Raw genomic sequence first — 14,683 nt, forward strand, 5'->3', positions numbered from 1 at the left:
TACCAGGTACAAAAATAAATCCAGATTTTTTAATTTTTTTTTTAGATATCAGCATTGGATGATCGGTAAAAGAATGTATAACATGTATTTGAATGAAAATTAGAATAAATTATATTTATTTTTTCATATTTTTTCCTCATAAAAAAAGATAATTAAGAAAGTCTTAGTTAATACTATTTTATTCATAAAATATATATAAAATCACACTGATTGACAGCACTCAAGCAATACTTAGTGTTGGTCTGTTGGTGGGCTCAAAGAGAAGCACAACAGTAACAGTATATGTAACACAGGAAGTGTGGTATGGAAATAAAATATCAATACAAATAAAAAATATTTCCATCTTGAAAAAAAAATTCTAACAGCCGGTTCCACTGCATAATTGGGCAAAACACACATCAGCCCTATTATATTTTTTAATTGGGCCAGTAAGTAAAATACTAAAATTTCAAAGACATAAAAGATAATAAAAGTCTATTGGTTGATTTAGAAAATGTGGTTACATCACAAACTGGCACAGAGATGCTCGTCAGGCAAAGGCGCAGGTTCTTTGAGGGTCAAGTGAAGTACAAAGCTACATTAAAATTGATTGCAAAAGCTTTTCATAAAAAAATAAAATAAAAATCACTACAAATATGACAACACACCACACCAAAACAAAGTATGTTTCCTTGCTTTCATCCTCAAAAAATAAAAATAAAGTTGTGGCAGTATATCGCACACTGGAATGATAAAACTAAAAATCGGTCCAATCTAGCCAAGTCTCCACTTTATTAGCTGCATATAACATCCAGTAAATGACAGGTCAGAAAAATGAAAGATGGGTTTCACCAAATGCTTCACTAATGTCAAACTGATATTAAGTCTGCAAATAAGCAGCATATATTCACGACAAACAAATATTACATTTCACAACTTGGCTCTGTTTTGGATGTGTAAATCTAAAAGTTTGACAAATAAAAGCATTTTCACAACATTAGAGCAATGGGGTTTTTGGCACAAACCAAAGGCTTGTCTACCCTGTTTTTGAAGTGACAGCATGTTCTCTTGGCTATATAATATATGGGATAAATAAAAAAGGAACTTAAATGTTCTCCATTTCCTCGCCCTCATGTCGTTCCAAACCTGCATGACTTTCTTCTGTTGGAACACAAAATGTTGAATAATGCTGCTAATAGGGGTTCAAAACAACATTCGACTCTATTAACTTTCATTTTATGGCAAAAAAACACAAACATTTGATCTTCTTTTGGCATTTCGAAGAAAGCATTCAGTTGACCAGTTTTGGTATAACGTGAAGGGGGAGTAAATGACCGAATTTTCAGTTTTCCTCATTGAGTCCTTTCAAACCAACGTCAAAGAACTGAAGAACAGGCGGAAAAGTTTATTTAAACGGTCTAGCAGCTAAAGGTGAGAAGGCTGAGGGAAAGCCATGGCTTATTCATGACAGCCCAGCAAGAACACCATGCAGAAACACAAAGTTTAATATTTCTATGGTGGAATACATTAAAACATCTCACAAGATTATAGTTATCACAGCACTGTGCCTGGTATATAGTTTTGTAGTCATGATTTTTGACAGCAAATCCCTCAGAATTTCATCTGGACAGAGAAAGTGGTCCAGATGGAAAAAAATGTAATATGATCAAATCTAAGCTGCCAATTTCATGGGTCATATAAGTAGTCTAGGCAGGTGAGCACCTCCTTGTTTCCGAGACCATGAAGGGCATAAACCAAAGGATCATTCCCACACAAATTTTTTGCATGAAAATAACAGTAAGGAACATGTTGGTTAGCCACATGTCGCAAATGCAAGAGAAACACAACTAAGTTGTAGCAGTCACATTGTGAGGAAACGGAAAGTGCCGAAGTGAAGGTTTACTATTATGTACACACACACACACACACACACACACCTTTTGGGTCAGTGCACTTAATACCTTTGAAGTCTCAACTGTAAATGCTACAAGAAAATTCCCAGCTAATCGTTCCGTGTACAACACTGTGTGAAGCTCCAATTCTTTCCATGCCCGGGCAATAATATTAAAACCAACATTATTTGGTAACTTATTGGGAATAGATTTGTGAAAATCTTAATTTAAACCTCCAGGCCGTGGCGAGAAAAATAGTCTTCCAGTTCAGTGAGTCTCTCGATTAGCATTACGTCAAGATCAGCGTCATCCTGTCTACCCCTACGTGCCCTTCCTCGAGGCCCCTTCGCACGCAGCGGACCCAGGTTAGTTTTAGCCTTGCGTTTCCGAGGCAGGGTGAAATCTGGGAAGTCTAGAACTCGCTTTCTTTTCTGATGACCAATGCAGATCAGAGAGCCGTTCTTCTCTTTCGGTTCTTCAAATATCGTCTCCAGACTTCTGTGTAAATGAATAGAACAATCAGAAATCGATTTCCAGAAAAACTAAAAGAGTAAAAATAAATATAAAAATTGTGAGAACAAACCTGTTGGGTAATGGAGACTTGTAATTCTTATTGGTATAAATCTCCTCCAAACTGAATTCCTTTTTCTTCAGCCTTATGGGACACAAACACAGCAATCAGCTGGACATTGAAACAAATATTTATGATATATAATCAATGTTTTATTAACACTTTGAATTAGTGTTGTAATACTCGAGACCGGTCTTAAGTCTGGTCTCGGCCGCATTTGTACTCTGTCTTGTCTTGGGCAAGTTGTTAGTGATTTCATTTGATATCACTTCATCTTATTATTCTATGTATTTATGTATTAAATATAAGACATTTCTCAGGCAGATAATGCCGATCTTTTAGATTAATTTGAAGAGTGCTGGTCTGGTCTTAGTATTGACTCATTCTCTCCCTGCCTTGGTCTTGTCTGGTCTCAACACACACTGGTCTTGGTCTCAACTCTCAACCCATCAAAGTTTTGGTCTTGGGCTGTGTCCGAAATCACCCCCTGTACCCTTGAATGAGGCCCTATTTGAGGGGACGTTCATTTGTAGTGGTGTCCAAAACCATAGTGAACGTCATCGAGTGCACTCATTCAATCCCACAATGCACCGCAACAGAGTATAATCGATGTACCCTTAACGGCTAGAGAACACCCATAATGCACTGTGAGTGTCGCACCGCACGCCAAATTAATACCCGAATCTGGCCAGACGATGGTTCTCGCAGCGTAATCATCCATCCATCCATTTTCCAAACCGCTGGGCCAATGTGAGTCTAGCCTCATACAAGTACAAATTCTTTTTTAATTATTAAATTGTTTAATTAAGGTTTATACATAGTTTCCATGACAGCGTTCAAGAGTAATATTTTCATTACTACTGGAGCTGCCAGTTTGCCAAGTTTCAAATAATTATTAAACAGCAAACACAAACTATGCGGCACACTCAGTGTCTGAATTTGCTCACCCGTTTTCATTCACTCCCTCAAGTGAACTATATTAATGGACTAATGTAGGGAATAGTGAATGAGGGTTTAGGGAGCGAATTCACAGCCTTAAGTCCAATTTTTACTTCTGCGTTGAACTCACGCCGTAGCTACGTCGTAGGCTGTGTGTAGCGTGTGTAACCTTCGGCGTACCCAGACGTGCACCTCTCTAAACACGTAACGCGTCAATTCTACGCAGACCGCAAGCGCTGTGATTGGTCTACTAGAACCGCTCCCTCGGGTTTCACATGCTCCCTCTGCATGTGTTATTGCGCATCAAAGTACAACAACGCAGAAGAATAAATGAAAACCAATGCATAGCCTACAGCATAGAGGCTCTGGCGTAGGTCCGAGGCAGAAGTATAAATCAGCCTTTAGTTTAGTCTTAACACAGAATGGTCTTGGTCTCAACCCCTCAAAGTCTTGGTCTTGTCATGGTCTCAACAAACACTGGTCTCGATTTAGGTGGTCTTGACTATTATAAATATCACAAAGATATTTAAGCACTTTTAATTTTTCCATTAAGCTACATTCACACGGTCAGTTCTTGGAATTGACAACCGCATTTACTTACAGCTGTGAGTCTCAAAATGTCCCATTCAAACAGTAACTTACAGTACCATCTCAAATACGGTCTGAATGAACGTGCAATGGGAGTCAAGCCCGTATTCTCTTACCAGTAGCAATAGTGACAGTGACCAAAGTAATACCAAAGATGGTGACATCCATAAAACTGAAAAGCCTGATCACTTTTGATAAAACAATAGTCCAATCGAACTGGGCAAATTCAGTCAACTCTTCATTAACCGACAACAGCTTTTATATCCGTGTGGAAATCTGAGATTTTGAGTCATTGAGAAGTAGAACACAAAACTGCACCAGAGAATAGTGACTGGATATAAAACCTTCATAGGACAGTGACACACCGTCACTGTAAGTTACAAAAACCACACACGAAAACCAGCAACACACAGAAGACACACAGAAGACACACAATTGTGCAGCACTGCTCTCTCAGCTCTCGTGCACTGTATGACATGATGAGAGACAACTAGTTGTCCAGTTCCAAGAATGCAGTTTCATAAAGACCAATTTTGCGTTTGCTCCTTGTGTTGTGGCGCAAATATGAAAGCACAAAAAAAAAAGAGATTTAGGTAGCAACACTGCTGATAAAATTTGGAAAGTTGGATTAATTTAAGATTACAGATTAGTTTTTCATCGCACAAAAATGTTAATTGAAGTCTGTTTAAAATTGTATGTGCCTTAATGTTTTAGTAAAAATATAAGTACGCACATATTGCTACATTATTACTGTTATCACATCATTATTATTTAACAGGCTTACTTATTTTTTTACTGCATTTTACTTCTTTTGCTTTTTGCAAAGGCTGCTTGGCCGAAATGAGTTCCTCTGAATAAAATACTAATAAATTATTTTTAAAAACTACACTTATTTCAGAGCTAATACACAGATTAAGACATATGAAGAAAATAGTTGAAATGCTGATAAATATTTACATATTGGACAGTTCCATTTAGATTCCACATCATCATATTATAAAGACTAAACGAGTTGGATGCTCACCTCTTTGGTTTGGGGAGTCCCATTGGAGTAAGGTTGTTATCTGGTTTGGGAACCGTCTTACGAATACGAATTTGGGAGACCCTTTTGGAACGTTGACCTGCTTGAGCTTCTGCATTAGTATCGTAGAGTCCCACCTACAAGAGATGAATGTCAAGACCTAACTCTTTCAGTTCAGCAATGTCTGTATCCAAAAATACACTCACGGGCCACTTTATTAGGTACACCTGTTCAACTGCTCGTTAACGCAAATATCTAATCAGCCAATCATATGGCAGCAACTCAATGCATTTAGGCATGTAGACATGGTCAAGACGATCTGAGCATCAGAATTGAGAAGTAAGGTGATTTAAATGAACTTGAATGAGGCATGGTTGTTGGTGCCTATATTTGATTATTTCAGAAACTGCAGATTAGTTTCGTGTCATGAATGTGCAGCTGACAAATCGGCGATATGCTATCATGTCAATAGAACCTTTTCACATTTCCGGGTTTCTCAGAAGCGCAAGTCATCATAGTTGGGTAAACTTTTATAGTGGTGAATGAGAGACTACATTATTGTGGAGTTTTTCTTTTGCTATTTGACCAAATAGGAACACGAAAAATTATATTTAGTGTTTTCACAAATTTCAAAACAGGGGCAAAAAATACAAAGATTAATAACGGCAGACAGAAGAGAGAAAGATGTCAGTTTGACCGTCATTCCCATAAAGGCTGTATTAGAAACACCCTCACACCAGCGTTAACTAGTTTTTGTAATTTAAGGAAAAGGTAATATAATACAAAGTATAGTGTTAAAAATGTACATAATAAAAATAAATAAATAAATATGCAAAATTTACTATGCTGATGACCGATAAAACGCGTCATCAGTTTGTAAAAAGGGTCCATATGGACCAAAATCTCTGAGGAATGTTTCTAGCACTTTGTTGAATCTATGCCAAGAAGAATTAAGGCAGTTCTGGAGGCAAAGGGGGATTAAACCAGGTACTAGAAAAGTGTACCTAATAAAGTGACCGGAGAGTGTATTTGCCAACTTGCATTTTTACTTTTCTAAATAATTTGTTAAAATTCTAGAAGAGATAATATAATACCTGTTTGATTTCTCTAGATGCTCCCCGACTATGCAAACCAGGGTATTTGACATTTGCACTGACAATAGCAAAACTAGGCAAAGATTCAGTAGCAGATCCATCCAATCGCACCGACTTGGGGCTGATATTGTGCCATGAGGGGTGATCCAGACTCCTTTCTGGTGTGAGACGAATTTTTGACAGATGACACACTGATGAAGATGAGATGGCCTTCCTAAACACAATGAAAGAAGCAAGCATTTCAGAGAATACCAGGTGTTTGCCAATATAACATCAGTCAACATCTACATGATTAAATGATCAGCTTAGCTGTGGTTTGTAAAAATGGTCTGGCTTCTTGTTTCAAATATGATAATAGAATTAATTATTTTATCGATATAATTCTTTTTTACTATGCAGATTGCTTTATAGACACAATACTTAAGGTGAAGTGAGTAATTTCTGCACTACTAGCAGCACCGAAACAAATAGAAACACGTAACTAGATTTTCACATTTTCCAAAGGAAACGTGAGTGCTGTCATAATGCTAAAGTGTTCTGGGTGAAAGCCATCCTTTCGGTGTAAATCAGAGTCTGTGTCCTAACCAGCCTTGACAGCGATAAGACGAGACAGGGGATTCCATTTTTGGAATCATTTCTATTTCTGCGACATTGTGACTGACATCTTATGTATCGACTGTGTTCTGGTATAAAAATTGTTTAATTAGAATTAAATATAATTTTGCTTGACTTTAACAGCCATAGATGATAATTATTTACCTGAGATCTCAAAAATACCTTAGGAAAAATAAAAGGAAACAAGAACGTTCAAACTGAACTCTGCATTTCATGTAGGGATGCACAATATATTGGCAACCATATCAGTATCGGCCGATATATATGCTCATTTTTAATGTTATCGTTATCGGCCCGATATATTAGAGCCAAAAAATAATTATTTCTTTCAGCTGAGACACTTCAGATGTGCGCTGTTCCCTATGATGATTTTAAATTGCTTGAAATATGATTGAAATCACTTCAAAAAGGGAAATACAGTTAAGCGCAACATGTGCAGCGCAAATTTGTCATAAAGGCTACATAAAATTATAATGAGAACATTATAATTGTGTGCTTGGGACATGGATTTTAATGGTGAGACCATTATTTGAAATCAGGCTCTCAAATTATATAAAATTTAGACTTATCGGCCAATATATCGGTTATCAAATGTAAATAATTATCGGTATCGGCCAAATTTTTCATATGATAAATCCCTAATTTCATGACAAGGATTGTATCAGTAACTGAGTATGTATTTAAAATAGTGAAATTATTTGATTATTCATTTGATTATCTAGTTATCTATTTCATTGGGAGAGAAAGAGAGGGGGAGAGAGAGAGGGGAGAGAGAGAGAGAGAGAGAGAGAGAGAGAGAGAGAGAGAGAGAGAGAGAAAAATCCCAAATGCTCTTATGATTGACTGATTTATTTAGTCAAATCTTGCTGTTGCTATGCAGTTGCTGTGGGTGGTTGCTTATTAGCCAACCACAAAAGATTCCAGCTTCAAGTTTCTATTTCTTTGTCTGTACATTTGGCTCGGTCTTAACTCCTATGTTTTGTTTTGTTTTCTACCCATTTCAAGGGTTGCTGGGTGAAAATTGTGCATTCAATCATTTAGAAAAGTAGCACGATAGATCAAACACACATAGCTGCACAACCTTGTCATTCATGTCTGTAGCAAAAATGCACCTAAGTTTGTAGATGTAGATCTGGTACAACTTTACGCACTCACAAGGTGCATGGAATGAATCCACAGAGCAACAATGAAGAGGGAATCAGTGTCATCCCTGTTCACGGTTGCATTTCAAACACAGGAAGCCCACAGATAACATAAAATGATTCTGAATGAAAACAGACAGAAACATAACAATAGAGATGTTTCCCTCTAGACTTCTACAGGTTTGGAAAGCTTTTCTGCTATTCGTGTTGCTAGTTGTGCTGAAATTATGCACTTCACCTTTAACCTGAACCATAACTGGCAAGCAAAGACTGATTAAAAGATTTCAATGATTAGGTCAGCTAAATGGCAAGAGATGCAGGGGGATATGCCCACCGTGCCGAAGCTCTTTTCCTGCAGGTTGTAGCTTCTTGACTGGATCGTCGTGTATAGCTATCAACAAAAAAAATGTAGATCAAAACGGGTAGAATTGTAAGTGCAAGCAGCATGCAGGTCAAAACTGACAATCATTTCTGATTATGTAAATCAAACTTCTTTGCCATCACAACATGCTAAAACAACTACTTTTAACTTCAATAGTTTTAACTTACTGGTGATCGTTGTCTACACCTGGTGGGGCTGTGAAGTCAACCAGAGGTCGAAAAGGATGAAACTTGCACCGCCCCAAAATCTGACACACAACCCCATGGATACTAGGACGTGAAAACTGCATTAGAGGAAAGTTGAGCCTTCTGTGTCGAAACCACAGTCTGAAGGATGTTGGAGAAGATAAAGCCAGGATGGTACTAACACCTGCCACAGAGAAACTCCCCTTGCTTAAAGTAGACAAAGACGGAGTAGTAGGCCGAAAAAGTTGAGATAAGGCAGGACAACATGCAGAGTCTTTATCCAGGTTGATCGGTAAAGCATTTGAAGGACAAGCTGGTGTACCAGTCAACCAAGGAGAGACAGGAGATATCGAGTCCTCAAGTATCGGCTGCCAATTGTTGGATATCTCTCCTCCCTCCTCGAGAAAGGACAAAGAACGGGTTTCTCCAACTTTAAGAGAGGGAAATCCAGGAAAGTCATGTTTCTTTCCACCACAGATTTTGAGCTTGGATCCAGTTCTGCTGAAAGCAGTCCATCTGTCCAATTCGATTGAAGAACAGCTGCTGGATACCAAACGGTGGGCAGTGTTCGAGAGCTGATCCAACAGTTTGTTAGTGTCACTGTCTACTAATGGTTTAGAGGACCCATTTCTTGGGCCCGAGAGATGGGAACTGGAGTGTGCTTGATGAAATGTCAAAAGCGAACCTAGTGACTTCTGGTTACCAACATCTTTAACCAATTGGTTTGGCAAAGCAAGTTTACAGTATGGCAGGATTGATGACCCATGAAAAGAGATATTTAAAGGGCTATCCTTTGAGTATGATAAATGACAATCAATGCTTTGTTCTTTACTACTTATCTTTGTGCTCTCTACAGAATCTCCAGCATTTGTCCCTGTCAGTCCATCTAAATCCCTTGACGTTGGGATGTGATCCAAGACTGAAGTAGTATTACTCAATGAGGTAGTGGCAGAGTGAAAAACACCATTCATTTCAATCTTGTGCAAGATTTCATTTTCTTTCTTGATAGAAGTCTGAAAGAGAACTGAACAGCCCTTGGGTTTATCAGGGTTGGGTAGTGCTCCATGCAGCTTACTGGAGAAAGGGAAGGTAATCTGACTAAAGGACTGCTGCAGACTATTTTCACTCTCCTCATTACTGAAATTTTTCAATGCCGCTGGTTTCCCAGGGGGCTTTGGATTTATTTCTTTTGCAAAAGAAAAAAGATGATCTGTATTTGTGTATGACTTTGCGCCACAAGGAGCTGAAGATTTGAAAAACAGAACGGATGGCACCCGGGGGTGTTCAGGAACATGTAAACGCTGATTTTTCAAGATGTCTTCTTCCTTCTGACCAGATTTATTACTCCCCACACTATCAGAGGACAGGGCTTCTTGTTTACAAGAAAGTCCTCGGCTGTCATTGTCATCTGAGCAGCTGAGCACAGAATCGACCAATAAGCTTAAGGCGACTCTGTCCTTCTCACCTTCCAGCTCCATTTCCAGATCTTCAAAATCTGAAACGGGTGAATAGTCACCTTGCAAACAATTGTCAGTTTTTCCAGAAGAGCACGTTTTTTGGTTTCCACATGACGAACTGGAGCCACTGCAATTCCTACCTAGAGCCTGACAGCTTAGGTCCTCAGGCTTATGAGCGAGAGTTGACATTGCCCATGAACATACAGGGTCCTTTTTTGATTCAGGTGATCTATAAAGAGACTGTGGCCCAGAAGAGGAGACATTTGGGATGATTCCCTTGTTGTCTTTTGGCACTTCTGCATCTACTCCTGCAAACACACAATAATTGAAGTCAAATGAAGATGTTATCAATATCTTTGCATAGCTTCGAAGTCATAAACATTCCAGAGTACTAAAATGTGATATTTTAGCATACACTTCCAGGAAAATGTTCAGAAAAACTGACCATAATAATGATGCACTCAGCGGAATATTTAACTCAATTGTTGCCCAATAAAATGCTCTCCAGTACGAGAACCTAACCCCACCTGACCATGACTAGAAATAGCAAATCATGGCCTGAGGATGTAACAAACTAAATGCTATTGGCCATTTAAAAAGGTACAAACGCTTTAATATGTCCCATCCCACTTTCTTGTTACAACAGAAAATATGTCAACACAGGAAAGAAAACATTCCAGTATTTTTGGGTTATGTATAAAGAAAACAAAATCATAGCCAAATTATATAATTCTTAATTTAAACATACCAATATGCAAACAGAAACAAACATTTACCAAAACTGTAATCTGATGAAATTGTATTTGGACAGCAAAAGGACAAGTCTCTTCCCAGCTGGCCAACTTTACTGTGCAGCTCAGCTAAACTGCATGTATGTGCACTGCTTTGTGAACACAACTGCTCCATCCTCCTCTCCACTGCCTCGAGACGTTGGGTAAGAGATCCGAAGGTATCAGTCAGCAGACGTTTCATCTCAGTTTGATGGGACACGAGAATTCGTTCCAGAACTCCAAGCTGCTCTCCTGATGGTCGTGGATCCCTGAACTTGCCCTCTGCAAAAGAGATGTTGATCAAACGCACAATCTTCACTCATAGAAGATACCAAAACATTGTAGTGGTTCCTTTGGAACCAAGTCTTTCACATTACACATCTGCAATGTTCCGACAAATGTGTGCACACTTCTGAAGTTACTCCTGTAAAGTACCAAAAAAACAGGGGAAGTTAGCTAGAGATTTCAATAAAAAAAAACTAAATGACTGGGCAGCAAACTATGAAGACTTGTTATTCTGTTTTATATTGTATTCTTATTTATGTTATATTCTGGTATTATATTATTGTAAGTATTTCTAGTCTAAGTGATATATTTTGTTATAACAGGATTAATATAACAAAAAATTACAAATCTTGACAAAAGTTACTTAAAAACAATGTGTAGCCTCAAATCCTACTATTCAATAACTATAATTCTGGCATATTTAAATATTTGCTTTATGCACTAAAATTAAAAAGTTTGGGGTAAGTAACATTTTTTTAATAGAAATTAATACTTTGATTCAGAACAAATGCATTAAATTGATAAAAAATTACAATAAAGACATTCACAATGTTGCACTTCATCAATGAATCGTGAAAAAAATCCATCAGTTTCCACAGAAATATTAAGCAGCACAACTGTTTTCAAGAATCAAAATCAGCATATTAGAATGATTTCTAAAGGATCATGTGACACTGAAGACTGCAGTAACAGCTGAAAATTCAGCGTTGCCATTACAGAAATAAATTAAATTAAAAAAATATATATTAAATTGTAATATTTCACAATTACCCTTTTTACTGTATTTTTTTTTTTATCAAATAAACCCAGTCTTGGTGAGCATAAGAGACTTTTTAAACTTTATAGAATTTAAAAACACAAATGACAGTGTTTCTGCTCAGGTAGCAAAGGGGTCTGCTGTAGAAATAGAATTTGCTCAGTAAAAACTAAATTTAGAGGGAACATTGCAGACTTTACCTCATATATTCAACTTTACCTTGCCGAGTACACATGTGTATGCAAATCGCACTAGGATTGACTCCAAAGTTACTACTTTTCGGATCAAACGTCATCTGTCTCAAAGCTCCTTCATTCATTCCTTTGTCAAAGTCGGAGGGCTGTGGTCTGTCTCCAGATTCAGTCTCCTCCCTGCTGGTTTCTCTGCATCCTTTGGCCAGCTGCTCCTGATACAGCGAAGAATGAGGAGCACGATGGCACGGACCAGCCGCGGACGCAGGCACCTGCTCTGCCCCTCTCTGCTCAGCCAGAAGATTGGACAACATCTTTCAAGGAACTGATGGGATGAGATGAGGTAACAGATTAAGTCATTAGACATTCAATTAATTAAATATGGTACAATTAGTATTACTATTGTGTCCAATCTTTGGTCTTACCAATCCTACCATATTTACACTACCAGTCAAAAGTTTGGAAACATTACTATTTTAATGTTTTTGAAAGAAGTATCTTATGCTCATCAGGCCTGAATTTATTTGATCAATTTTTTTAATTTAAAATAATGGTTTTCTATTTTAATATACTTTAAAATTTATTTCTGTGATGGTAAAGCTCAATTTTCATCAGCCATTACTCCAGTGTCCCATAATCCTTCAGTATCAGAAATCAGTCTAATATGCTGATTTGATACTCAGTTATTATCAATGTTGGAAACAGTTCATTGCTTCATTTTTTTGGTTTTTTTTTTGTGGAACCTGTGATACATTTTTTCAGGATTCATTGATGAATAGTGTTAAAAAGAACACCGTTTATTCAAAATAGAAATCTTTTTGAGTAATTATAAATCTTTACTATTACATTTTATCAACATCCTTGCTGAATAAAAGTATTAATTTCTTCAACAAAAAAAAACCTGACCCCAAACTTTTGATTGGTAGTGTATATTGTTACAAAAGACTTCTATTTTAAATAAATGCTGTCCTTTTTATTTATCAAAGAATCCTGAAAAAATTATCAAAGGTTTTAAATATATAATAAGCAGCACAACTGTTTCCAACATTGATAATAGGCTACATCATCATATTCGACTGATTTCTGAAGGATCATGGGACACTGAAGACTGGAGTAGGCCTAATGGCTGATGAAAATTGAGCTTTGCATCACAGAAATAAATTATATTTGAAAGTATTTTAAAATAGAAAACCATTATTTTAAATAGTAACAATATTTCACAAAAATATAATTTTTTCTGTATTTTTGATCAAATAAATGCAGGCTTGATGAGCATAAGAGACTTCTTTTAAAAAACAAAACATTAAAAATAGTAATGTTTCCAAACTTTTGACCGATACTATACCATGGTATTTACAAATGTCTCCATTTAAGGTCTCAAACAGTAATACTATGGCACTGCATAATAATCATATTTATATACCATGATGTTTACATAATACATGAAATGATAAAACTACCATATAGCATACATTGTACCATATAGGCTACCACTAACCATATAATGCAAACAATATACATGGTAGTAACATATTTTACATTCTTTTAGTGAAACTTTCTAAAATGGCTACCCTGTGTTATCTCATATACAGTTATTTTATTTTGTAACCATGCTTCTATCATGATATATTCAGTAGTTAATAAATACAGGAACCTATCAGACGCCCCTTTCAACTGTTTTACTGTAATAATAGCAATTTCTTCGTCCGAAACTCCGAATAACCGCACATTCATGAACACTGAACTACGTGTATACATTTCACTTCATACACATAAAGTGTGTCATTAAACCACCAGCTGAAATAATTGTGTGCGGAATAATTAAATGAAACTGAACAGGTTTCATCCAAAATACCATCACACTAATTAAACACGTTGCTAGATAGCTTTTTGTACACAATCCATGAGAAGTTATTCATAATTACATCCAAATTAGTTTTTATTTATTCGTAGGTGCTATGCATAATGACGTCAATGAACAGACTACTCATGCATATCAGGCTTTAAAGGCCCCCGAAACGAATACAAATGAATCAAGAGCAAGTCAGAAATGTTTAACAAAGCAGTACCTGTATTGCGTCGCCCCTAACAAATGTCTGTTCTCTCTAAATCACGTATCCGGCGGTGAGAGTGTGATGTTATATCACTAATACTCGCCGATTCATCTCCATGATGCACAGGTCGGATGTGATCTCTTTAGACCAGTAAAAGTCATTTCCGGCGACACTCAAGACTGACGAGCGGATTACCAGTGCAAACTAGATACCCACTAAACCAATTTATTATTAAAGTAAATTTAATTAAACTATGTCATACATTTAACGCAGAGAGCTAAAAAAAAAAAAAAAAAAACATAATCGTCAGAGTATTTGCTATTGACAAACAGTGATGACTTCCGTCATTGGTGCAGCCGTAAAGCGTGTTGCCATTGGCTATTGCATGGACTTAGGCTCATATCTATTGGACTATTTTAATGGCAACACTTTCATTGTTATTTGAAAAACACTTTTTATTACGCCAAATCTACAGTATTCCATTTTGATAGATACTAACAATGGTATAACAATATATATATATATATATATATATATATATATATATATATATATATATATATATATATATATTGTTAGAAATTACATCATATCATTACATGTTAGAAATTACATCATGGCTCATTGAAAATGGTGTTTATCAGTCTGTTCCAACTTTACAAGTTGAAATGTCCAACCTTCAGCGCAGTTATTTTCAAATTTTAAAGTTGTCAAAAACACAGCATTGCAGTGTCTACCACCAGCAAGGGCTAATTGGATCA

At 36.7% G+C, this 14,683-nt stretch overlaps 1 protein-coding gene across 2 annotated transcripts; it reads right to left on the bottom strand.

Annotated features, from left to right (window-relative positions):
• Positions 1–163: 163 nt before the first annotated feature.
• On the bottom strand, positions 164–14,276 carry LOC143714940 (uncharacterized). Of its 2 annotated transcripts, XM_077206451.1 has the most exons (9): positions 13,938–14,276; positions 11,897–12,193; positions 10,642–10,917; positions 8,391–10,173; positions 8,176–8,232; positions 6,085–6,298; positions 4,994–5,127; positions 2,455–2,526; positions 164–2,369 (listed from the first exon to the last, which is right to left on the bottom strand). In XM_077206451.1, the coding sequence occupies exons 2-9, from the start codon at positions 12,180–12,182 to the stop codon at positions 2,099–2,101; spliced, it is 3,093 nt and encodes a 1,030-aa protein (XP_077062566.1). In that variant the 5' UTR covers positions 12,183–12,193; positions 13,938–14,276; the 3' UTR covers positions 164–2,098. The 2 variants fall into 2 exon arrangements, with proteins under 2 accessions (XP_077062566.1, XP_077062567.1); XM_077206452.1 differs by lacking the exon at positions 8,176–8,232 and having other exon boundaries at positions 13,938–14,271.
• Positions 14,277–14,683: the final 407 nt, after the last annotated feature.

The sequence above is a fragment of the Siphateles boraxobius genome, unplaced genomic scaffold (genome assembly GCF_051911475.1).
Source record: "Siphateles boraxobius isolate OS27281-9 unplaced genomic scaffold, OSU_SipBor_1 56, whole genome shotgun sequence".
In the NCBI taxonomy this organism is placed as follows: Eukaryota; Metazoa; Chordata; class Actinopteri; order Cypriniformes; family Leuciscidae; genus Siphateles; species Siphateles boraxobius.

Bases quoted from the DNA above. Each gene is read 5' to 3' on its own strand.
- LOC143714940 (XM_077206451.1), bottom strand. From the start codon at position 12,182: ATGTTGTCCAATCTTCTGGCTGAGCAGAGAGGGGCAGAGCAGGTGCCT. The intron at 5,128-6,084 runs GTATTATATTAT...CATCTCTTGTAG, and splicing joins CATCTAGAGAAATCAAACAG to GTGGGACTCTACGATACTAA. The intron at 2,527-4,993 runs GTGAGCATCCAA...GTGTCCCATAAG, and splicing joins GGACTCCCCAAACCAAAGAG to GCTGAAGAAAAAGGAATTCA.